The sequence below is a fragment of the Mastigoproctus giganteus genome, chromosome 3, assembly GCF_048544385.1.
Source record: "Mastigoproctus giganteus isolate SK-2022 chromosome 3, ASM4854438v1, whole genome shotgun sequence".
Taxonomy (NCBI): Eukaryota; Metazoa; Arthropoda; class Arachnida; order Uropygi; family Thelyphonidae; genus Mastigoproctus; species Mastigoproctus giganteus.
In genome coordinates, this window is record NC_143577.1 from 197,405,301 (window position 1) to 197,432,351 (window position 27,051).

Genomic DNA, 27,051 nt, shown 5'->3' on the forward strand with positions numbered 1-27,051 from the left:
AAGCTTTTACATGAATCTAACAGAACTGTAATGGACTGATGTATTTACCCATCCCTTAAACTTGTTTTTTTTTTTTTATTATATAGCCTGTATACACAATATTTTTCTATTTAACAATATGTTTATTTATTTAAATCTACCAAACTGCTTCTGAAAAAGGCGCCTCCGTAGCCAGGTGGGCAGGAGCAGCAGTGCGTAGCACACGCTTCTTGATTAGACCGGGCATCGAGCCCGTGATCACCAAATACGGAGGATGTGGAAAGGTCAGGGAATGACCACCGCATATCCCCGAAGCAGTATGGCCTTAGTTGCTAATGCTCCTAAAAACCAAATAAATAAACAAACAACCTCTGAAAAAGGTTTATATATATGCTTTAGTTTCACTTGTAAATAGTATGAATATGAGATATTATCTTAATGTATCCTATACATCTCAAGTAGTTTAGCATTAGCATTAGTAGAGGCATATGATGCAAGAAAGCAAGCTTATGCAACATCAGCCAAAAAAAAAAAAAAAAAAAAACCACTTCCACTTCACCCCTCCTTTCGTTCAAAATACCTATCCAGCTGAGCCTTAAATTTATTTAGGCTATCAACTTCCATGACAAGGGATGGAAGTCTGTTCCACGAACCAACTACCCGCTGGCTAAAGACAAATTTCCGCACGTCTATCCTACATCTGTCTTTCCTCGATTTGAATTTATGCCCTCAGGGAATTATTCTGAGCAAGAGGAAGAATCCCATCAGCACTGAGCATGCTCAAACCATTCAAGGCTTTATACACCTCTATCAGATCACCTCGCTGGTGCTTAGTCTCCAGACACATATAAGCCTTTCTTCGTAAGAGCACCTCTTTGTTCCATTCACTAATCTTGATGCCCTTCTTTGTACTCGTTCCAGCAGCTCTACATCCTTCTTGAAATGAGGCCTCCAGACCTGTACACAGTACTCTAGGTGTGGCCTGACCATTACCTTATACAAGGGAATAATCACCTCCTTATCCCAGCTAGAAAAATTCCTGTATATCATTGACAAGACAACATGAGCTATTCTTGTAGCCCGTCTGCACTGCTCAGAGAACTTCTTCATATCTGCCTGCACAATTACCCCCAGGTCCTTTTCATTCTCTACCACTGTCAGTGTAGTACCACAGAGTTGATACGTTGCTCTGGGGTTGCTGTTTCCTATATGTAGTACTTTACATTTGTAAATGTTAACCTTCCTTTGCCACTTCTCAACCCATCTACTCAACCTTTCCAGATCCTGTTGCAGCAGCATAGTGTCAGTAGTGTCCTTGACAACCCTGCCAACCTTTGTATCGTCTGCAAACTTGGACATTAATAACTTGATATACCATCATCAATATCATTTATAAATACAGAAAACAATAATGGATCCAACACTGAACCCTGAGGGACACCACTAATAACATTAGTCCATGATGAGCAGTGTCCATTGATTACCAATCTCTGTCTTCTCCCCCTTTATCCATAGCAGCAATTTGCCACAGTGCTCTAATTTGTGCAACAGTCTTCCATGTGCAACAGTATCAAAAGCCTTTCTAAGATCCAAATATATAATATCAAACTTATTCCCTGCATCCAGTTCTTTTGTGACTGCATCATAGTATCCAATCAAACTGGTCAGGCAAGACTTCCCCTTAACAAAACCATGCTGTGTCCAAGCTATAACTGAAGTCTTGTCTAGATGATCCTGCACTGCTTCTTTAACCAGTGCCTCCATTAATTTTCGGGAACAGAAGTTAAACTCACAGGTCTATAATTACTTGTATCAGCCTTTGATCCTCCTTTGTGAATTGGGGTTACATTTGCATATCTCCAGTCTGTGGGTACCTCCCCTGAGTCCAGGGAAGCTCTCATAATTATGGCTGAGGGTTTGCTTGCTTCCTTTGCTGCCTCCTTTAATATAACAGGATAGATCCCCTCCCCCCCCTCAGGTGCCTTTCTTGTATTTATCTTCAACAATTTCTCCTCCATTTTACTCTCAGTTATTACAAGGTTCTCTAGCTTACTGCCAGAGTTGAATACACCTCTGGCATACCCCTCACTGAATAACTCCTCGTGTGTGAATGTCGATGCAAAATATTCATTTAGTTTGTTAGCTACCTGAGCAGGATTATCAACAGTTGACCCATCGATATCAAGTGGACCAATCTGATTCATCCCCTTCCTTCTAGAGTTTACATAAGTAAAGAACTCTTTGTTGTTTTTCTTTTTTCTCGTAATCTTCCTTCGCCTGCCTAACCTCTTTTGTAACTTGGTTACAGATCAACTTGTATCTATCATAGGCTTCTGTGTCACATGTTAATTTTCTTCTCTGCCATATGTCTCATTAGTTCATCTGACATCCATTTAGGTCTAAACCTTGAACAATATTTCTTAGTTGGTATGTAAAGCCCAGTAGCTTCCAAGATATGTTCTTTGAATGCTTCCCATTTTGAATTTGCTGTTGGTAACATCATCAGTTGGTCCCACTGTATAGAATTTAAATACTGTCTCAGACCATCGTAGTTGCCTTTACGAAAGCAATAACCCTTCCCTTTACTCCTGATGGTAGTTACCTCTTTGAGTAAATCCCACTTCAGCACACTGTGATCACTTCCACCTAGTGGTTCCTTTATCTGCAGATTCTTAATGCATGAAGAATCACTACTGATAATTAAATCAAGAGTATTACTCCCTCTAGTTGCCTCCCAAACATGCTGATGTAGAAACAATCATCCAATAAATCCACAAAAGCTTTGCTAGTGTGTGAATGACCAACCACAAATTCCAGTCAATATCTGGGAAATTAAAATCCCCCATTATAAGACTCTCTGATTTACTGGCCCACTCTATTTCCCTGTACAGTTTCTTATTATAGTCATCAGAGTCATTAGGCCTATAGCACACTCCTACTCTCAATTTTGATCTCCCAATGTTTATGTCACACCAAACTGACTCGACTGCACTGTCCAGTGATGTTGACTGGCTTCACTTTCTTGTATTTTATGTGTTTCTTAACTAATAGCATAACCCCTCCTCCCTTCCTATTTGTCTATCCTTTATGCAGACGTACTCCCAAATTCCAATTCTGCATTCCTTATATCTGTGTGACGTCTCTGATATCCCAATAATATCCGCCTTTGATGCTTTGAGCAATACCTCAAATTCAACAAATTTATTTACTAAACTCCTAGCATTGGTGTACACGTAAGTATACATGCACCTGTTTCTATTCTTAGCTACCCTAACACAACCCATGTGTTTACTTGTACCGCAATGACTCCCAGCAGTCTCTGAAATATCCTGCATCTTGTTTTTCAGGCTTCTGCTCATTCCAATAGAAGCAGTGCAAGAATCACTTTCACCTCTTCCAGTGGCTACTGTTAATCTATTAGTCTTTGTATCCCCCAAGCTAGCAGTTTTCTGACCCACATAACACTGCCTCGATAGCATCAGCAAATATTCTTGCACCCTTTTTATTTAAGTGTATCCCATCCCTGTAGAAGCAGTCTCTCCTGTTAACAAGTACAGTCCAGGCTGAAAAAAAAGTGTTTGTTGCTGTAGGAAAGTTATATACCCGCTCCCGTCTTGATGAATAATTATGATTTTCTCCACTCATGCTTGGAGCTGTTTTCCTGAATATAGTATTATCGCTAAATACTCAATGCAGCCTATAAAAGTCAGTTGTATCATAACTGACAAGATTATCCTATATGAAAAAGAGAGGAAATGCATGTGATCTCCAGTGATCGCTGGAGATGCATGCATTTGGCTAGCCATAAGGGAAAAGAGGAAATCTTTATCTTTAGCATTTAGATAAGGTATTTGTGAGTATGTATTTAATAGGTGAAATGCTTAGTTAATCCATGAGTTGCCTGTTAATGTAGTACGGTTCTGCAGTTCACTTAATGCTAGTGTAATCTGTTAAGGTAAAGCATTATTTATCTCTCTTCACTTAAATCACAAGGTTAATAATGCTTGCTTCCTTCAGAGTAATTGGTCATATATGCACTTTATGTTGAACAATCTCTTTTTGTAGTTAATGATTTGTGATGGAGTCATTTGCTTGATCAGTAGGATTCTAAAGTTTTCCAAAGGGTTTTCTCGGATGGAAACAGTTGATGTTAAGGCTTGTATGTATGTATGTATGTATGTATGTATGTATGTGCATGCTACTTGTCATCTGAATGAGGGCATTCATTCCACAACATTTCCAAGTTAGGATTGCTGAGCTGTTTAATATGGGGAAGTTCATCTCACGTTCATTAAAATTAAATAAGATTCATTTTTCTAATAATTTTTAATATATTACAACTCTTGTAAAGAAAAGGACTAGAAGAGGAGGTGCTAGGTCATTCCGAACATGCTAATACTTTTTTTTTTTTTTGCCTTTCTTTTAGTGTAATTCATGGGAACTGAAAGTTAAGCTGAGTCTTACAAATTTACCATAATTTTGAATTATATCCTAAACAAGTAAATTTAAAGACATGCACTTTTTATTATGATCCCTAGTTGTGGTTTTTAAATAAACTTGTTGTGAACATATAACAGAGTTGTGTATAACTATCACCATTGGTGTTCATGTTGGAGAATATGACCATCGTTGAATCCAGTTCAGATCAAAAGAAACAAAAGAAAGAAACAACTCTGCTTCCAAACTTCATTAGGGATGAGGTTTAGCTGCAGATTTAATTTGAAAACTAAATTTGCTGTTGTCAAAGTTTTTTGCATAGAGGGGAAGATATGATAGATCCCTTGGATCTTTTTTTACCATATGGTATTATGGGATTAGTAAATAATTAAGAATGTACTATAAACTGTTTAGGACTTCACATAATAGACAAAATATATATAGATATATGCCATTGTTAAAGTGCAGGTAAATGTAAGAGATTTGCAGTTGAATTTCTGACTCTTTAAAAGACTTTTTTTTGGGAATATCTCTAGGCAAGTATATGACTGTGGGCACCCAAGCTTTCTGATGATAGAGAACAGGATATTTTGTTGTGAATAGTAGAATTTGTTGAACTATGAATTCTTTAATATCTTAGAACTAGCAGTAGAGAATAATGACAAAGAAAGAGTGGTATTGGTTGGAAATTTAAATAGCAAAGTAAGAAATGACAATTTTTTCTCTAGAGATGTTTTATGAAAATTTGGAGAAAAAAGATAACCTAAAAATAATGAAAAACTACTAGAATATGTGAATGCAATTCACCCCTAATTATATTTCAACATAGCAACAAGTTTGTGAAGGAAAGCATAATTGACTATATCATTATAGAAAATGATATTAAACAGTTAGTTGAAGAATAAATTGGGGATTTGAGATTGGAAGTGAATATAAAATTAAAAATGATAATTAGTGCAAAAAAAAAAAAATACAGTTTTAAAAAATGAAAATTGAAAAGCTCTCAGTTTTGCCAACTGCTATAAACATAGAAACCTTATTACTCCAAAGTTTAGTGGCAAGTTAGATGAAAAATGGCCATGATTTGAGAAATTTCAGAGAACCTGCAAAAGGTATTTGAGGAGAAGGTGTGTAGTAAAGACAGGAAATTAAGAACAGCTTGACAGACACAGAGTTAAAGAAGTTAAGAAAAAATGTGGTAAGAAAATTTTGGAAAGTAGATCTAATAAATTCTTATTGGAACATAAAGAAAGGTGAGATATCTGTGTAAGAGGCTAGATTTTGGGAAAGATATGAGAAACAGGTATCAGGATAAAAAATTTGTGTTTAGTTAAAAATTTTAGAGCAGGAAGGAAAAACCATGAATATAGTGTCAAAAATCTTAAGAGCAAAGTGAACACAGAAAACATGAATATTTTAGAAGTATGGAGTAAATACTTGATACTTAGGTGATTAGTTAAATGAAGGAAGCGATGGCATCATTGATGAAATGGGTAGAAAAGGTCATGAAAATATAGTATCGAAAAGTGATAGTTGTTTGTAAATACAATTAGTGCTGAAATGATGAAAGTTGGAGGGAAAAATAGTATCATGGGAGCTGCATCATATTATTCTTTAGTTCTCTTTGTTAGCAGTTGGATGGGGAAAACAAATTCTTATCCAAAACCTGCTTTGTTATAAATGTTGTGAACTGAATTTCTGAGATAGAGAGAGAGAGACATGACGCGACACGTCACTGTAGTCTTTGATGTGGAAAGACAGATGATGATGATTTGCTGTTTTATGGTGCAGGCAGCCTGGGTGGCCATGATGTGCCAAGTCCACAGAAAGGACAAGTGTGGACTGATCCCTCAGAGACAGTTTCAAAAAAAAAAAAAAAAAAGGTTTCTAATTGCACCCAAATTATCTGAAGAATTCAGTAGAGAGTGAAAACAGTTGAACAAAGTCTGCACTTAGCATTTGACTACCCTTTGTTATGCAAACAAGCCTAGAAACCTTTTATTTCTATCAGTTGTTGACTATATGGATAAAATTAAAAAACAGATAATACACAGAAAATCTATAATAATAGGATTAAATTGTTATATTTGCAAAGTTCTAAATGCAGAATTTGTAATAAATAAAAAGGCCCTTTCCTCAGCTATCACAATGTCAAATTCATTAATAATAAGCAAACATCATTACTTTACTTATTTAAGCTTGAATAGCCACAGTAGTTCTTGAGTTAATTCTGGATTGAATTTTAAAGGTGTGTGTTGTTTTGCATTTCAAAGGTGTGCACCTCAATCTTATCAGTTAATGATAACATTCATTATTAGCTCTGATTTAAAAAAATTAAATAAATTAAAAATATTTTATTTATTTATTTTTTTTTTTTGTCAATAAAATCTCTCTTGTCATAATAGATCCTTTATAGTGGTGGTGGTAGTACTATTATAAATCCTTTATAATAGTGGTCCATTGTTATATTTATTATAAAGATTTTTGTTCTAGGCAATTGAGTCTGCGTTCTCCCTTTTTTCAGTTGGTAAATGACAGTTCAAAGTATGATTCTACATTCTCTCAAATGTTACTTTTTTTACTTCTCTAATCCATGGGCTTGATGAAAAACTGCCGAGATTACCTATATAAGCATTATTGAATGTAAACAACTTGTTTCCAGATATCTGCTTCTTTTGAGTAAATTTGCTGTTTTCTGACATATCTGCAAATATGTTACAGTGAACAAAATATAATAAGAGAAGGGCATTAAATTTCTTATCCATATTGATATGGATAAGGTATCACTATAAAAATAAAAGTAACTCATTAGCATTAGTAGAGGCATATGATGCAAGAAAGCAAGCTTATGCAGCATCAGCCAAAAAAAACAAAAAACCGCTCCCATTTCATCCCTTCATTCGTTCCAAATACCTGTACAGCTCAGCCTTAAATTTATTTAGGCTATCAACTTCCACAACAAAGGATGGAAGTCTGTTCCACCAACCAACTACCTGTTGGCTAAAGGCAAACTTCCACACATCTATCCTACAACTGTCTTTCCTCAATTTAAATTTATGCCCTCTCAGATGATTATTCTGAGCAAGAGGAAGAATCCCATCAGCATTGAGCATGCTCAAATCGTTCAAGGCTTTATACACCTTAGTCAGATCACCTCGCAGGTGCCTAGTCTCCAGACACTGTAATTTGCAAAACTTAAGCCTTTCTTCGTAAGAGCAACCCTTTGTTCCATACACTAATCTTGTTGCCCTTCTCTGTACTCGTTCCAACAGCTCTACATCATTCTTGAAATGAGGCCTCCAGACCTGTATACAGAACTCTAGGTGTGGCCTGACCATTGCCTTATACAAGGGGATAATCACCTCCTTATCCCTGACACCATGACAAGACACCATGAGCTACTCTTGCAGACTGTCTGCACTGCTCAGAAAACTTCATATCTGCCTGCACAATTACCCCAGGTTCTTTTCATTTTCTACCACTGTCAGTGTAGTTCCACACAGTTGATACGTTGCTCTGGGGTTGCTGTTTCCCATATGTAGTACTTTACATTTGTCAAAGTTAAACTTCATTTGCCACCTCTCAGCCCATCTGCTCAACTTTTCTAGAACCTGTTACAGCAGCATACTGTCATTAGTGTCCTTAACAACCCTACCAATCTTTGTATCGTCTGCAAACTTGGACATTAAGCTTGATATACCATCATCAATATCATTTATAAATACAGAAAACAACAATGGACCCAACACTGAACCCTGAGGGACTCCACTAATAACATTAGTCCACGATGAGCAGTGTCCATTGATTACCACTCTCTGTCTTCTCCTACTCAACCATTCCTTTATCCATAGCAGCAATTTGCCTCCAATGCCACACTGCTCCAATTTGTTCAGCAGTCTTCCATGTGCAACAGTATCAAAAGCCTTTCTAAGATCCAAATATATGATATCAAAGTTATTCCCTGCATCCAGTTCCTTTGTGACCACATAATAGTATCCAATCAAATTGGATACTATCATTTAAAACTATTTTCTGAAAATCACCTATTTTGTCGTGTATGGAAGTAGAATTACTTCCATACACGACAAAATTCTTTTGAATTGTTCTTTGTTCTTTTGAATTGGCTTATATAATTCACCCCCCCCCTCCCCGAAGCAGACCAAACATGTGCCACAATCAGTCAACATCTGTTTACTGTCCAACTTCAAATTTACAAAACCAACTTTTCTTCTTCCTCATTTATTCATTCAACTTCTGTTTTCTGGAACAACTTTCCTTCATACATATTTTCTGAAAATTACAATCTACAGAAGTTCAAGTCTAGTGTCATTTATTCTTTCATCTGCTCAACCTTCAGCCCATGCCCTATATTAAGTACTATAGGTTCTAATACCTCTTGTTTGAGGTTTTCATTAAAAAAAAAAAAAAAAAAAAAACACAGCTGTCACCCAACCTATATGATGGAGAATCTGCCTTTTTGACAGATTCTATGTCATAAATGTCTTTCTCTTTCTTTTTTCAAAAAATAGTAAAATTATGTTAAAATTGAAATATCTTAAATTTTGAATTTCTGGCTATATTCTAGTCTATGTTTGAAAATATAAACATGGGTAAGTAGGATTATTCTCTAATGCGTGATCATTTCATTTCAATTATGTGGTGCAAAGCTAATTCCAAAGCTAATACCAGTTCTTCCTTCCCAACAAAATACTACTTAATTGCATTTAAGTAATCAATGTGCTCCCTATATGGGTTGATCACTTGCTTGATCTTATAGGTAACTTTGAATAGCTGCTGTATCACTTTGCAGGGTCCTGTAGCTTTAACATGTATTTTATTTTCCATATTTCTTTTGCTGGGGTTGAGTTTGTGAATTCTCTGTGTAATTTTAGATCTTTGGCTGTGATTGTTAACACTGGCTGGTGGTGGGGGTGCTGTAAGTTGCAATTAGGTGGTTACCCTTTCTGACTACCTCGGGTTGGGATTGATGCAAGTCCTTTGTTCAGCATGATACATTGCCATTTGTTACTTGTCAGTCAAGGCTGTAGTTTGCCAATCTCCCTCCCCCCATGAGTTATTGCGGATTTTTCAGTTTGCACAATATGGAAATCAGCCCATAAACATACACTTCAGGAGACAAATTACACATGTGTATATGACCAACAAGCTGGTCATATCCACAGGTCATTAGGTGCTGTTAAAATGATAATTGGAATTTTTATGAATGATAAGTAAAGTCATGGTGCATTAGCATTAGCAGAGGCATTTGATGCAAGAAAGCAAGCTTATGCAGCATCAGCCAAAAAAAAAAAACCCACTTCCACTTCACCCCTCTGTTCGTTCAAAATACCTGTCCAGCTGAGCCTTAAACTTATTTAGGCTATCAACCTCCACCACAAGGGATGGAAGTCTGTTCCACCAACCAACCACCCGCTGGCTAAAGGCAAATTTCCGCACGTCTATCCTACATCTGTCTTTCCTCAATTTGAATTTATGCCCTCTCAGGTGATTTTTCTGAGCTAGAGGAAGAATCCCATCAGCATTGAGCATGCTTAAACCATTCAAGGTTTTATACACCTCTATCAGATCACCTCGCTGGTGCCTAGTCTCCAGACACTGTAATTTGCAAAACTTAAGCCTTTCTTCGTAAGAGCACCCCTTTGTTCCATTCACTAATCTTGTTGCCCTTCTCTGTACTCGTCCAGCAGCTCTACATCCTTCTTGAAATGAGGCCTCCAGACCTGTATACAGTACTCTAGGTGTGGCCTGACCATCGCCTTATACAATGGAATAATCACCTCCTTATCCCTGCTGGAAAAATTCCTGTATATCATTGACAATACTCCATGAGCTACTCTTGCAGCCCGTCTGCACTGCTCAGAGAACTTCATATCTGCCTGCACAACCACCCCCAAGTCCCTTTCATTCTCTACCACTGTCAGTGTAGTACCACAGAGTTGATACGTTGCTCTGGGGTTGCTGTTTCCCATGTGTAGTACTTTACATTTGTCAATGTTAAACTTCATTTGCCACCTCTCAGCCCATCTGCTCAACCTTTCCAGATCCTGTTGCAGCAGCATAGTGTCAGTAGTGTCCTTGACAACCCTGCCAACCTTTGTATCGTCTGCAAACTTGGACATTAAGCCCGATATACCATCATCAATATCATTTATAAATACAGGAAACAATAATGGACCCAACACTGAGCCCTGAGGGACTCCACTAATAACATCAGTCCACGATGAGCAGTGTCCATTGATTACCACTCTCTGTCTTCTCCCCCTCAACCACCCCTTTATCCATAGCAGCAATTTGCCTCCAATGTCACACTGCTCCAATTTGTGTAGCAGTCTTCCATGTGCAACAGTATCAAAAGCCTTTCTAAGATCCAAGTATATAATATCAAAGTTATTCCCTGCATCCAGTTCTTTTGTGACTGTATCATAGTATCCAATCAAGTTGGTCAGGCAAGACTTCCCCTTAACAAAACCATGCTGTGTCTGAGCTATAACTGAAGTCTTGTCTAGATGATCCTGCAGTGCTTCTTTAACCAGTGCCTCCATTAATTTTCCTGGAACAGAAGTTAAGCTCACAGGTCTATAATTACTTGTGTCAGCCTTTGATCCTCCTTTGTGAATTGGGGTCACATTTGCACATTTCCAGTCTATGGGTACCTCCCCTGAGTTCAAGGAAGCTCTCATAATTATGGCTAAGGGTTTGCTTACTTCCTTTGCTGCCTCCTTTAATATAACTGGATAGATCCCATCCATCCCGGGTGCCTTTCTTGTGTTTATCTTCAACAGTTTCTCCTCCACTTTACTCCCAGTTATTTCAAGATTCTGTAGCTTACTGCTAGAGTTGAATACACCTCTGGCATTCCCCTCGCTGAATAACTCCTCATGTGTGAATGTCGATGCAAAATATTCATTTAGCTTGTTAGCTACATGAGCAGGATCATCAACAGTTGACCCATCAATATCAAGTGGACCAATCTCATTCATTCCCTTCCTTCTAGAGTTTACATAAGTAAAGAACTCTTTGCTGTTTTTCTTTACATCCCTTGCCAAGGATTTCTCGTAATCTGCCTTCGCCTGCCTAACCTCCTTTGTAACTTGGTTGCATATCAACTTGTATCTATCATAGGCTTCTGTGTCATGTGTTAATTTGTATGTATCCCATGCATTTTTCTTCTCTGCCATATGCCTCATTAGTTCATCTGACATCCATTTTGGCCTAAACCTTGAACAATATTTCTTAGTTGGTATGTAAAGCCTAGTAGCTTCCAAGATAAGTTCTTTGAATGCGTCCCATTTTGAATTTGCTGTTGGTAACATCATCAGTTGGTCCCACTGTATAGAATTTAAATACTGTCTCAGTCCATCGTAGTCGCCTTTACGGAAGCAATAACCCTTCCCTTTACCCCTAATGGTAGTTACCTCTTTGAGTAAATCCCACTTCAGCACATTGTGATCACTGCCACCTAGTGGTTCATTTATCTGCAGATTCTTAATGCACGAAGAATCACTGCTGATAATCAAATCAAGAGTATTACTCCCTCTAGTTGCCTCCCGAACATGCTGATGTAGAAAATAATCATCCAATAAATCCACAAAAGCCCTGCTAGCGTGTGAGTAACCAGCCCCCAAATTCCAGTCAATATCTGGGAAATTAAAATCTCCCATGATAAGACTCTCTGATTTACTGGCCCACTCTATTTCCCTGTACTGTTCCTTATTATACTGATCAGAGTCATTAGGCCTATAGCACACTCCTACTCTCAATTTTGATCTCCCAATGTTTATGTCACACCAAACTGACTCCACACTGCACTGTCCAGCGATGTCGACTGGCTTCACTTCCTTGGTTTTTATGTGTTTCTTAACTAATAGCATAACCCCTCCCCCTTCCTATCCTGTCTATCCTTTCTGTAGACGTTGTACTCCCCAAATTGCAGTTCTGCATCCCTTATATCTGTGTGACACCACGTCTCTGATATCCCAACAATATCTGCCTTCGATGTTTTGAGCAATACCTCAAATTCATCAAATTTATTTACTAAACTCCTAGCATTGGTGTACACACAAGTATACCTGCACCTGTTTCTATTCTTAGCTACCCTAACACAACCCATGTGTTTACTTGTACCGCAATGGCTCCCAGCAGTCTCTGAAATACCATGCATCTTGTTTTTCAGGCTTCTGCTCATTCTAATAGAAGCAGTGCAAGAATCACTTTCACCTCTGCCAGTGGCTACTGTCAATCTATTGGTCTTTGTCTCCCCCCAAGCTAGCAGTTTTCCGACCCACCTAACACTGTCTCGATAGCATCAGCAAATATTCTTGCACCCTTTCTATTTAAGTGTATCCCATCCCTGTAGAAGCAATCTCTCCTGTTAACAAGTACAGACCAGGCTGAAAAAAATTCTATCCCTTGAGCCTTGCACAATCTTTCCAGGGCCGAATTGATCGACAAGGCTCTCATCATATACTCCCTCCTGTCGTGTCTGGGCAGAATTGCAGACACTTTCAAATTCAACCCTAATTCTCGGCTTTTGTTCAACAGTGACCTGTACTTGTTAAGTAATTCTGCCGGTCTCCTACTCTTAATATTATTAGTGCCAACGTGTACAACTATATCACCTTTTGTGCCCTTAAAAGATGATATTCGCTCTACAACGTCATCAACCTTTGCCCCTGGCAGACATACCCTGGTCCTGTTCCACCTATCTTTTTTACAAAGCATGTTCCCCGTTTCCCTGACAATAGAGTCACCAACAACTACTAGTTCCTTCGGGACCAGTGCATTCTGCCTTGGGGGTTGTCTCTGTGTCACGCGATGCCCAAGTGCAAGCTCTGGCGTTGATGTGGGCAGCTGAGAGCTTGATGGGCCCCTCAATTTAGTTTCTTCGAGGGCATCCACCCTGTCCTTCAAGCTCTCATATAGGCCCACAAGAACGCCGAGTTGTTGCCTGATATCGATACACACCTTGCATCGCGCACACACAAAGACATCCCCCTTGGCAGTATCATGTCCCGTACCCGATTGCTCTGCAAACATCAAGGAAACAGTGCATTTTATAAGGCTGTGAGTCAGAGGACAACTGCCCCCCTCAGTTCTGCTCTGAGCCACAGCACTTCCATTAGCTTGAGCCTTTTGCTTTGCTGCTCTGGTCTGAGTCATGATTCTATTAATTTATTAATTAATTATAATTAGTTATGTTATTAATTATGTTAAATATAATTAATTATATTACATTTGTAATCTAAGTCGTTATATGTATTTATTTAAACGTACAATTTAACTGCTAACGAAGTTCAACTAACGCTATCTAGTACGGTGTATAACTATCGTATCACAAAGGCGGGAAAGTTATGACGGTAGCGGTAGTTACGAACGGTAGTTACGAACACGTGGAAACCCTTACCGATACTTTTATGCAATTACAAGGCCGAGTAAAGAATAAATACACCAAATTAATCACAAAATAATGTTATACTACTAAATTTAAATCAAATGGCCAGGACTCCATTATTTACATTGAAGCCTTGTCTTTCTCAGTGCATAGTATGTTTGGAAGGAATTAGTAATAAAATGAGAGAAATTTACCTCATGTTGTCGCAGAATGCTTCCGAACACCCCTTCATATTTGACCCACTATCGTAACATTGCCCCCTGCAATTGTTAATGTCTGTATTATACTTCTAAAGTATTTAACAGCAGATTTGTAAGACCTTCGCCAGTGTGATCTAAAGCTTCAAAAATCTTATAGTTTTCAAGTATTTTTACCTGATTAGAGTTCTTATCAGTATGTATGTCTTAGTATTATTGACATTTGTTCTTTGTGTGAAACATCTGGTGTGAAGTCCATTTGCTAACTGTAATATTTTGCAATTCTGGCATTTTAAATTGTGTTCAGTACGTCACTAAATTTTACAAAACTTGTTTTACAGTCTGTAAGACAGATAATACTGTATACATGCTTTACTTACTCAAGTATTAGACTAGTTATCTAATATTTGAGAAAGAATTCATTACTTTCCCTGAAAGCTACATTTTTACTACATAGAAATAATATTACAGCAATTATTTGTTGATAGAACAATTTTAACTTTTCTTTTTCTTTGTTGAACAATTTTAAAGCATTACTATATATTATTTTTTCTAAATCTAATCTTTTGTGCAGTTATGCCACTGACAATAACAATTTTTATGACTAATTCCAAGTTCATGTTCTTTAAGTGCAGTACTAAGTTTTTTCCAATTGTTATAACCATTTAGAAATCTGATTTTGAACAGTACTATTGTTAGAGCTTCTAAACAGCATGCAACAGAAGTAGTAAACACTGTATGTGATATGCTAACTGAATAAAGTTACCATCTTCGTGGCATTGTTTCCCTGTTTTTTTAAAGTCTGTTTATAGTAACTAACTGAGAATTTCTTGTTACATCATTCTGAGGGAAATCAACATCTGTTATTTGTTGTGGTACTTGGTTTTCCAAATTTATCATTAAGTCATTGCATATGACTTTTGGCCACATGGCTGGATCATCATTAATTACTGTTTTATTGTGATCATTGGATATGAGTTCATCACAATTTTGCAATAAAGAATCATCTGCCATAATCGTAGAGGTATCATTTCCTTTATTTTCACCCTCCAGAATGCCAGATGCAAAATCCTTTTCCTCTTTCATCTGCTTTTTTTTTTAAAGTTTTCTCTTGGTTGCTCCTGAAAGGGGTACGTTTGTTTTTGAGACACTGGTTGTACTCTTAAATCCAAACAGAAAATAATATAATTAACTATTAATAAGTTTAAAACTGGGAATAAAAGCAATTAGTCGAGCGCACAAAATATTACTGTACCTCAATCTAGTTATAATTTTAATTTAATGCTCTCTAACAAATAAAATGATGTTGATAATCTGCAGTCACATAAATAACTAAAAATAGGTTACTGTATCATGTTGTTAACAAAAAGTTATTCCATTCATTATGAATAAACCTAGAAATTTAAGTGAAAAAATTTGCAATTATAGTAATAAGAATAATAAACTCAGCTTGTTTTAATCAAGTTCTCAGGCACCAACATCACACCATATGAACTGGCGCATTATGACCCATGTAGTCCATGTGCCACTAAACTTCAATACACACAAACAAACAATCAGGCACCAAACATTAATGCAGTTCTACCTCACACACATTGCTACTGTAATGTCTGACTTCTGAGTGGCGCCCAACACAAAATGAATTGTGTTGCTCAGTGTGAACACTGAGCAATACATTGTTCACACAGTATTCACACTGAAACTGTTAGAAACCAGTGTCGACGTCTTAATACTTTTTGTGTTAGATAGTCTTTCTTTTTTTTTTCTTTTTTGTTTATCTAGCACCTTCTCATTATAATTTGTGCTGTGGCACAATATCTAGCATTATATTTGATGCATTTATTTTATTTTTCTCAAAAAATGTGCAAGCTGAAACTCTGTGCTGCAACATTTCTTAACACTTTCCAGTACTAAACTGCTGAGCATCTTGTAGTTGTAGTACTTTCAGACCAAACATATCAAAACCTGAACTTTACAAGGAAACCATGTAACCTTGCTCTAATTGATGGTATATACAGACAATCCACATTCTCAATTACTAAAATAGCATACATTGTAAATTGGTTATGTAAACAGTCTCTCAACTGAAGTAATGCTGCATCTTTGCTCCTCTACTGGAAATATCTTAAAATTCAAGGATTTAGCTTTAGTGCATACAGTATTGCCATTTTCATTGTCATTTTGTGGCATTATTATTTATGATAAAAAAGGGGGGGGGGAAACTGTTACCTGTTTAGTCGACTGACTGTTTTCATTCTGGCTGACTAAATAGAAAAATAAATTAAAAAAAAAAAAAAAATCAAGGAAAATACAACTTTCTGACAATAAAAATGCTTGCTTAATTACAGGTCACATTAGCTTTGGGGACTGATTGTGCTCCCTGCCACTGGTACTTAAGATGGTGTTCACAAGTGGGATTTAGCAAGGGACCAATAAAAATGCACTGCTTGACGTAGGGTGGTGCTTAATAGAGGGTTGCTTAATGCAGGTTTCTCTTTTCAAATTACAAGCATATCCTACCCAAAACATAATGTGGTAACTCAAATCAGAACAATGAATGCCATGTCTCTGTATGGCATCCATTGTTCTGAATAAGTTTAATAAAGTGTTAACAAAAGTATGCCATCTTCATTTGTGACGATTCAGTTACTTTGAGTTTGTGACTATTTTTTATTTACTTGTGAATTTTAATAATAAACAGTAGTGTGTAATTTTATCCTTCTGTGAAAATGAGTAAAAAATTTAACCAACACCTTTGTGATTAATGGCTCAATGACACTAAATATAAGAACTGGCTGTGCAGATTAGAAGGTGATTATTTAAAATGTTCTTGTAAATATTGTAAATATGCACTGACAGTCAAATTAAGTGATATTGAAAAGCATCGTAATACAACAAAACAAAAGGAAGCTGAAGAGCCCTTTACCTCTCAGCCTCATAGTGTATTATTATTCAAGAAAACTGGCAAAAGAGCAGGTGCAAAAGCAGAAAGTAGCATAGCACTTTTCATAGCTATGCAGAAGCTGGCTTGCGTGAGCCAGTTGTTAAATTTTCAAGAATTTTTGTGAGCCAGTTGTTAAACCGACAATGGCTAGCGACATTTGGGTGATAAGCTTGTATATGGTGACACAGAAAATTCAGTCCTGCTGTTCTTATTTCGGCACCCTTTGTGCTTTCTTGTCTGAGATCACTGTAGTCATCTTTACGAAAGCAAAAACCCTTTCCGTTACCCTTGGTAGTATTTACATCTGTAACTAACTTTTACACCTTGTTACAGATGGGGTATTGTAGCTGACAACTGAACTTGATTCTTATCCTGCCAGCAAAAAACCAGACTGGGTGGGCAGTTATGGTGGGCTCAGGAACACCAGTACTGGAGGATTGGGAAAAACAGTGTCTATCTGACAAATCCTAGTGCTGTTTGTCACAAATGGGAGGACCACAATTTGACAAATAGTATGAATGTATGAACCCATCCTGCTGGGTATTAAAAATGCAGGCAGGATGTATGAAAAACACTCCTCAACACAGTATAATGGTGTTGAGGAGTTTTTGTGGTGAATTTTTGGCTCTTTAATACCAGTGGAGCAATATTTGAATGCCACAAATTATCTGGAAATTGTTTCTGTTGATGTGCATTTTTTCATGGCTGGCATATTGATGAAGGGATGCATCTCATCATCAGCACCCATATGATGCACTTTAGACATCTTATTAAGTTCATACCATTGATGCTGTTCTGAGAGATAAAGTGGGACTACCTGCTCACTGTTTGGTAAGTATACTTAATAAATTGGTCACTCAGTGGATACATAATTATATGTGTGTGGCGATATGAGAATTCATCAGTTCATATCATTATCACTTCTGGTGATGTGCTATTTCTAAGAGTTCAGCAAAAGGAGTGAGACAAATTATAATAACAGAAAGTTGCATGATTCTCAATTTTGTGGAAGAATGTTAAGATATAGTTAAGTTTTTCCCCTGAGTTCTGCAGAAAAAGCATTTCTTTTTCTTCAGAACTTTTAGCGCTGATTCTGCACTTGCTGACCTGACCTTCATTTAAGAATTGATTCCACGCTTGGAGTAGGGAGGGGGAGAGAGAGAGAGAGAGTGAGAGCAGTGCTTTCAGATGTTCTGCACATTTGTATTTCAATATAACATGTTTGAATTGAGTCATTTTTTTTTCACTGATCTTAATATCATTCCCAATGTTGTAAATTGTGGTAATTCTGAGTAAGAAATCTCAGTATTGCAATATTAATATTTGTATTTGTAATATTACACTGCAGCTTTTCATGAATATATTGCCAAAAAAACTGCTGCAGTAATGTTACTAAATCAGTATTCTGCTGCATTGTTTTTTTCCTGTGGTATTTCAAACATCCCAAGTTTTTTTGAACCACTGTAGATTTTTTCAAATTAAATTTCAAAATTGTCAGTTGTTTTCAGACTTGCCTTTTCTTTTAAATTGTATGTTTTCTTTTTACAGGAGGTGCTAAAATAGTTTTTTGATTTCCTTTCATCCAGGCACCATAACATGTCTACAGCTACATGAAAATTCTCATCTTCTGAGTTCTAGTGATGATGGCACCATCTGTGTATGGACTACAAATAACTGGCAGTGTGTTAAAACATTACGAGGACATGGGTAAGTCCATTGCATCTAATTATATGAGTGCAATATATGGTATAATTATAACAGTATTAGGAGTTCTGCTAATCATATGAGTGAATTTGAACTCCTGGTTGGAATAACTAACACTGACATAATAGGATTAATGGAAACTTTGTTGCCAGTGAATCTGTGCTGGTAGTGGCATATCAGAAAGCAGTGGGAAAATGAGAGTAGGGGTATACTGCAGACCAGAAGACTATGATGAGTATGAAGAACGCCTCTATGCAGATAGAATGGGCAAGTGCAGATACTCTGTCATGAGATAATTCTTTTCTTTTGGTTATCTTCCCCATTGTACTTCATTCTGCTCCTTCTAAATTAATGGTGAAATCCGTCAACTCTTATGTTATTTTTAAACCTTCCATCTGATGAACAATTGCCAATATGGATTCATTAGTATCGATCAGCTAGTGTGATGCCTTGGTTTGTGTTATTCATTATTCATGTTATTCACCATCTGTTTTTTTTTTTTTTTTTATATTGGCTAGCCAGTTTTCTTTCCGGCCACTCACTGCAAATGATAGTAGATGTCTATCTGTCTTTTAACTTCTCAACTGGAAGTTCCCCAAGGTTCTGTTAACTTTCTTGCACTCTCTTCCTTCTGTATTAATGATCATGACCTTCTTCCACTGGCAGGAAATCCTGTTCATAGCTTTGCTGATGATAATACATACATCCTAGGATTTATCCAAAAAGAAGGCACACAGATTGACCATTAAATTTGAAGTTGAATAGTAAATGAATGTTGACTAATTTGAGGTAGATGTTCAGACTGGTTTTTAAGTTGAGAAGGAATTGCAGATGCCAGTTCGGAATAATAGCGCCCATGTAAATATATGTGGAAAAGACAACAAGAAGAACAATTCAAAAAAATATTTATTCCAAATCAAATTTAGCTTGTGCTTTATCAAATTCTCACTAAAAAAAATTCACTTGACACACTAGTGGTGGAACAACTTTCTTGCTCACTTCCACTATTGCAGTTACAAGCAATTGATTGAAAATATCACAGGTTTTTTGGCTCAGATATTATCACATATCTTTTAAAAAAAATTTTATGCGTTTGACAACATTGCAATGGTGAAAAAGTGAAACTGAAATATTATCTGGGCATTGAGATTAAGCAATTATAAAAATGTGCCCTTCACAATTCACATATATATAAATAAAAATTGTGGAGTGTGATAGAAATGCCGTGAGTTAGGTCACAATGTCAATGTGTCTGCAATTCTGCTCAGGCACGATAGGAGGGATTGTATGCTGAAAGCCTTGTGGATTAACTCAAGACTTGAAGGACTCTGCAAGGCTTTTGAGGGGAAATTTCTATCAGCTTGGCCTGCACTTGTAGATAGAAGGAATTTGTTTTGTAGAGATGGGATACATTTAAACAAAGGTGGTGCAAGAGTTTTTGAGGATAACCTAAAGGTTCAGGGAAACTGCTAGTTTGGGGGAACAAGGGTAATACAGATATGCATTTATCTGATAATATTGGTCAAAGTAACATTTTCACATACCTCAAGAATTCTTGTTTGTTACCGCAACAGAACATATTAGCAAAATGTTCTGAGGCAGTAACGTTTCAAACGAGCTGGAAGCTGATGCCAGGGAAGTGAGCTTAAATAACTTTAAGGGGTTTGTCAGGTTAGTTAACTGTACCAGAACAGTAAGTCTTAATTGTTTATACGGTAATGTCAGAAGTGTCGTCAATAATGTGAGTGAATTTGAACTGCTGGTTAGGACAAGTAACGCTGACATAATAGGGCTAACAGAAACATGGTGCCACCCGGAGATAGAGGATGACGAGTTTCGGTACGGTATGTATAATGTATTTAGGAAGGGTAGGGAAGATAGAAGGGGTGGTGGAGTCATGCTGCTTATTAAAAGCACCCTGAGTGCGACAAAAGCTTTCCCAGATTCAGACGTTTCCCATGCTACTATAGAATCTGTACGGTGCAAGATAGTTGGAAGAAAAGGTTTAATAAGAATGAGAGTAAGCTACAGATCAAGTGATTGTGAAGATTATGATGAGAGCCTCTACATAAAAATTGAATGGGCAAGTAAGTGTGAATGTCTTATTATGGGTGATTTTAATTTCCCTCTAATTGATTGGAGCAAATGGGAAGGAAACTCCACATGGGGGACAATTTTTAAATCAACTAGATGATTGCTATTTCTATCAACATGTCAAGGAAAGTACTAGGGAAAAGAATACTCTAGACCCCATCACCCGTGAATCAGATGACATAATAGGGCTGACAGTACAGGAACCAGTAGCAGGAAGTGATCATGGAGTTCTATGATGGACAATGAAGCAAGAGGGGTAGCAGTGATTAAAGGCAAAGAAATGGGTTATAATTTCAGGAAAGGAAATTATCATGGCTTAAGATGCTACACGGCTTCTATTAACTGGGTAGATATCTCGCGGAGAGTGAATACAATTGAATTATAGTATACCTTAAAAACATTAATTGTTGAAGCCTTGAATGCATATATACCATTAAAAATATACTCCATAAGAAGGACCCCAAGTTGGATGAATAATGAAGTTCAGATTACTTGAGCAGAAAAAGATGGTATGGAAAAGTTACAGAACAATAAAAAGTACTGAACCCTATAACAGCTACAAATTTATCTGTAATAGTGCCACAGAAAAGGTTAAGCTGGCAAAGGCAGATTATGAGAAATCACTGGCAAAGAGAGCAAAGAGTGGGGATAAGGAATTCTTCACATATATAGATGCAAAGAAGAGAAGGACAAACCAGATCGGATGTGTGGATAGTATTAGATACCCCAGCTGAAGTTGTAGAGGAACTCAACAGTTATTTTGCATCGATATTTACAGAAGAAAAACTCTTTACATCAATGAGAAATTATGGGAGTGAAGTTAAAAAGTGTAATTAATGATGTTGAAATTTCACATGTTTATTTAATGAAAAAACTTTCGTGCCTACAGGCCAGTAATGCTCCTGGGGGTTGATGGCATATACCATATAATCTTAAGGAAAGCAAGTGAGTGCATTTAACCACTGAGGCTAATTACGAGAGCATCACTGGACTCGGGAGTGATTGCATTGGAAAAGTGCCAATGTATCTCTAGTACATAAGGGCAGTTCTAAGAGTGAAGTGGGAAATTACCGGCCGGTTAGTCTAATTGGAGTAGTAGAAAAATCATGGAGACAATGATCAAGGGTGGAATTCTAGATCATTGAGATAGAAATGGAATTCTGAAGGATACTCAGCATGGTTTTGTAAAAGGAAAATCATGTTTAACTAATCTGGTTAGATATTTTGACAGGGTCACTCAAGAGCTGGAAATGGGGAATAATTTCGACATTATTTATTTGGATTTCAGCAAAGCATTTGACTCGTTCCCACACAAGCAGTTACTTTATAGGCTGGAACAGGTTGGAATCACAGGAAAAATCCTTAGATGGATAGCTGGGTGGCTTCAGGGCAGGAGGCAGAGGGTTGTGATAAATGGTTATTTCTCAGATTGGGTTGATGTAAGAAGTGGGATTCCCAATGGATCAGTATTAGGACCAGTGTTGCTTTTGATTTTCATAAATGACGTCGATTAAGGGATACAGGCTGTGAGGTCTAAATTTGCATATAATGTAAAGATTGGTAGAGTAGTTAATGATCACTGCCAAGCAGATCAGAGTGACCTAGATAGACTTCAGGGATGGTCAGAAAAATGGCAGCTATACTTTAATCCAGCAAATGGCAGCTATACTTTAATCCAGCACCTGGGGAACAATAACCCCAAAATAACTTATACACTTGGTGAAGTTGAACTAAAGCTGGTAATGGAGGAAAGAGACTTGGGTATTACGATATGGTCAGACATGAAGTTCTCTGAGCATTGTTGACTGGTTTCAAGGGGAAGGCACATGGCATAGTATCGATGATTTATAGAACAATCGCTAGTGGAGATAATTACGTTATAATCCCATTGTATAAGGCTATTGTTAGACCACATTTGAAATACAGTGGAACTTCGATTATCTGCCAGGGTATGGGACCGAGACCATGACGGATAATAGAATATGTACATTGATAATATTATACATACAATAGACCATGTCTTTTAAATTGTTTTTTATTTTATTACACTAAAAAATATTGCAGCAACCTCCGTTTTGGATGTAGGTGCATTATATTGTCTCTTAACCATCTCGTCCAATTGTTGCATTACTTCAGCCATACACCCTTGGTTTGATTGTTTTTCAAGCCATTTTGTTGTTGCTTTAGCAGAATCGAAAATATAAAGTTGTCCATATGCTGGCTTATTTGCCTCATTTGGATATAGCGTTGAGACCAAATGGCAAATCTGGCCATGTATTCTAAAACAGTATGGACCATTTCTAGGCGGTGATTTAATCTCTTTGGCCATTGATACTAACGCCATTGCTGAGTTGTACTCTTGTATATGTTCTCTCAGTAATGAATGAACACTTTTTTCAAGAAAAGGGTGAACAGAAAGTGGACATGGAAGAGTCCAAATGGATTAACAACTAATGAAATCGACTTCATCCTCACTAACAGAAGATATATTGTGAATGATGTTACCGTCCTGAATAAGGTAAATGTTGGAAGTGATCACAGAATGGTAAGATGTACACTTGATATAGATGTAGGAAAGGAAAGGAAAAAACTGACTCGAGTAAATAATACAAAGGTCTTTGAAATAACAGAGGAGGAGAAAAGGCAGTATGTACTGGAACTTAAGAACAAGTTTGAGCTTCTGCAGACTGCTCGGGACCAAGATATCGACGAGGAATATTACAACTTTCTGAAAGTGATAAAGCCCAAGAAACCTATAGGGAAACAGAAATCCAAAGAAGAAAAAATTAGTCAAGAAACACTTGTCATGATGAACCAAAGACGACAAATGAAGAGCAAGAAAAACACTGACAGGGAGAAAATTGAGTATACTGAGTTATGCAAAGCCATTAGAAAGAGACTCAGAGAGGACATAAAAAGATTTAACACAAGAAAAGTAGAACAAGCATTAAGGGAAAACAAAGGATTTAAATCAGCAGCCATGAGCAGTAATACAGAAAGACAAATGATACTGAAACTGAAGAATAGCAATGGTGTACTTATAAACAGCAGAGAAGGCATAATTCAAATAGCAGAAGACTACTATAGAGAATTATACAAGGAGCGAGGGAATGATACCAGTAGTGGGGAAGATGGATTGCAAAGTAGCAACACATACGATATACCCGATATTCTTCCTGATGAGGTAGAACATGCATTGAAGAAAATGAAGAATCGGAAAGCCCCGGGGGAAGATGAAGTTACTGTAGAGTTGTTAAAATTGGGAGGAAGAGACATAACACAAAAACTGGCAAGGCTCTTCACAAAGTGCATTAGAAAAGGTGTGATGCCTAAGCAGTGGAATAATGCAATCATAGTTTTGCTGCATAAAAAAGGAGATAAATCAGAAATTGGAAATTATAGACCAATTAGCTTGTTATCCCATATCTACAAGTTGTTCACAAGGGTCATTACTAACAGATTAGAAAGAATACTTGATGAGAATCAACCGAAAGAGCAAACTGGCTTTAGGACAGGATTCTCAACTATGGATCACCTTCACGTAATATCACAGCTAATGGAGAAAGCAAATGAATATAAAACACCATTATGCCTGGCATTTGTGGATTATGAAAAGGCATTTGACTCCATACAGCATAAGGCAATGTTTCGGGCACTGGAAAGACAAGGCATAGATACTCCATATATTATGATTTTGAAGAAAATATATGAGAGTGCTACATCCTTTATTAGACTAGACAAAGACAGTAGCAAATTTAAAATCGAGAAAGGAGTTCGACAAGGAGACACAATATCTCCGAAGCTGTTTACTGCTGCCCTTGAGGAAGCTTTCAGAAGATTAGACTGGTCGCAGAAAGGAGTCAATGTGAACGGAGAGTACCTAAACCATTTACGATTTGCAGATGACATTGTGGTCATAAGCCACGATCCCAAAGAACTAGAGGAAAATCTTAATCAGTTATGCACAGTTAGTAAGGATTTTGGACTAAAGATGAATATGGCTAAAACAAAAGTAATGATGAACAAGTATGCCACGGAAAGGGAAATAATGATTGAAGGAGCAGTAATTGAAAAGGTGGAGTCATATACTTATCTGGGACAAGTTATTAGCTGTAATAATGATAAATGGCTGGAAGTCAAGAGAAGAATAAATTTTGGATGGATAGCATTCAGGAAATATAGTCACATACTAAAGAGCAATATCCCAGTTTGTCTGAAACGTAAAATAATGAATCAATGTATACTCCCCACCATGACTTATGGAAGTGAAACTTGGGCACTCACCAAAAGAATGGAAGAGAAGCTAAGAACTACACAGCGAAGAATGGAACGAATTATATTGGGAATCAGACTGTTAGATAAGAAGAGAAACACATGGATTAGGCAGCAAACTCAAGTAAAGGACATTCTTATCAAAACTAAAGAACTAAAATGGTCTTGGGCAGGACACATAGCTCGAAGACATGATGACAGATGGACTAAGAAAATAACAGAATGGTACCCAAGAGGAGCTAGAAGAAAACCTGGAAGACAAAGGCGGAGATGGATAGATGAAATTCATGAGTTTTTGAGTAGTAAATGGATGGCCAGTGCTCAAAACAGAAGGAACTGGAAAGTTGCTGGAGAGGCCTTCATCCTGCAGTGGATTGAAAATGGCTGATGATGATGATGATGATGATATGTTCTCTAGTTATTTGCTTCACGTGTATCCCTTGTAAGCAGCTCCCATAATAGAGTAGGCATCTCAGACAGAGGGTCAAGTGAAATTTTACCATTATGACAGCATTTAGTGTATTTATTCGATGTGTTTAACTCATGTCCCCAATATCTTGCATTGCAATACTCACAGTTGTAACACATTTCCTATGTCATGCTCTTTCACATTAATTACAGCTTGTTGATTATTCACATCCGATACTTCTATTTGATTAGTCCTACAGCGTTTCACCCATATTCTCCTATCCAATCTTGCTTTTCTTTCTTCAGTGTTTTCTGTCTATCTTCATAGTTGTAGAGTCTTGTTTCAGTCTCTTAGTCTATTAGATCTTTCCTCTAATGTTTCATTAGCATTTCTTCTACATTTTCTCCAAGTTCTTATACACTGTTTAGTTTACACATTTTTACAGTTCTTAAAACTTAAATGGTTTATTAAAATTGAAGACAGATAAAATAAACATACATTAGCTTTCAGGCGTAGATTGCCTTTCTTCAGTTGAAAAATGTTAGTACAAAAATTAATAAAGAATATCCAATATGTTGGTCATGCGAGGTGAGCTGTGTGAACGGGTGCTGGCAACAATTAGCAGTTGGAAAATTTGGGCAGCATACCTAAGCATTTTATATATACATAATACATAACCCAGTGAAATTTAATTGAACTTTAATTATTCTTTATTTTTTACTGGGTCATCAAAAAACCATAGTACAGATATCTACGTACATACCTATTTTTAATATTTTGATGCATTGGTCTAGTAATATCATAAAAAAATTAAAAAAAATCAATGTTACATAATTAAATTTCTTTTCTAAAAATGTCAGTCAATTTCTTTTGTTTCATTACCTCTTGAGCCTTTTGGGAAGCAATGTTGCGAATTTTACACAAAAGTAACGCTTCCATTAGCAGCAGCTTTTTCTTCTTCAGTTTCAGAATCCTCCGAAATTGTCATCATTCTTTGCACAATTTTGTCGTCTAAAATTTCGCATCCAACATCCATTTTGTCCATATCCAGCCAATCATTTACTTCCTCCATTGAAATATTTTTAAAACCAGGAACATTCGAACATAACTGCAAAATTTCAGTTTCTTTTGGAATGGTTTCTGCATCAGTTTAATATATTTCTGGCCACACTTATTCGAGCTTCTTTGTATTGTTTGAACTGGAACATCAGTGACATTGAAAATTGCATCTTTTCCATAACTTTTCCAATACTCTATAAATCTAATTTATTTTCTGCCAAAAACAAGTTTTAGAATGAACATTTTGTGATAACGACATTTCATACTCTCAATCGCACCTTGGTCCATTGGTTGAATGAGAGATCTCATGTTTGCTGGCAGAAAATAGCATGATATTTTGCCATCATCACTTTTTAAATCACATATGTGTATGGGATGATTAGACACATTGTCCATCAATAGCATTGCATATTGTGGTAAACCTTTTGATGGCAAATGTGATCTTACATGTGGTACAATTTTATGAAACCAATCATGAAATATATCTTGGCTCATCCATGCATTGTTTTGTGAGAAATTTTTAACTGGCAAAGCATTTAAATTA

The 27,051-nt window shown here is 36.8% G+C and overlaps 1 protein-coding gene across 1 annotated transcript in view; it reads left to right on the top strand.

Moving 5' to 3' along the window:
• LOC150088558 (p21-activated protein kinase-interacting protein 1-like) overlaps nt 1-27,051 on the top strand; it is a 112,638-nt gene that overhangs the window by 15,071 nt on the left and 70,516 nt on the right. Inside the window, exon 3 of the mRNA XM_090370232.1 lies at nt 18,556-18,676. Within this exon, the coding sequence (XP_090226358.1) occupies nt 18,556-18,676 (121 nt within the window). The remainder of the gene's footprint in view (nt 1-18,555; nt 18,677-27,051) is intronic.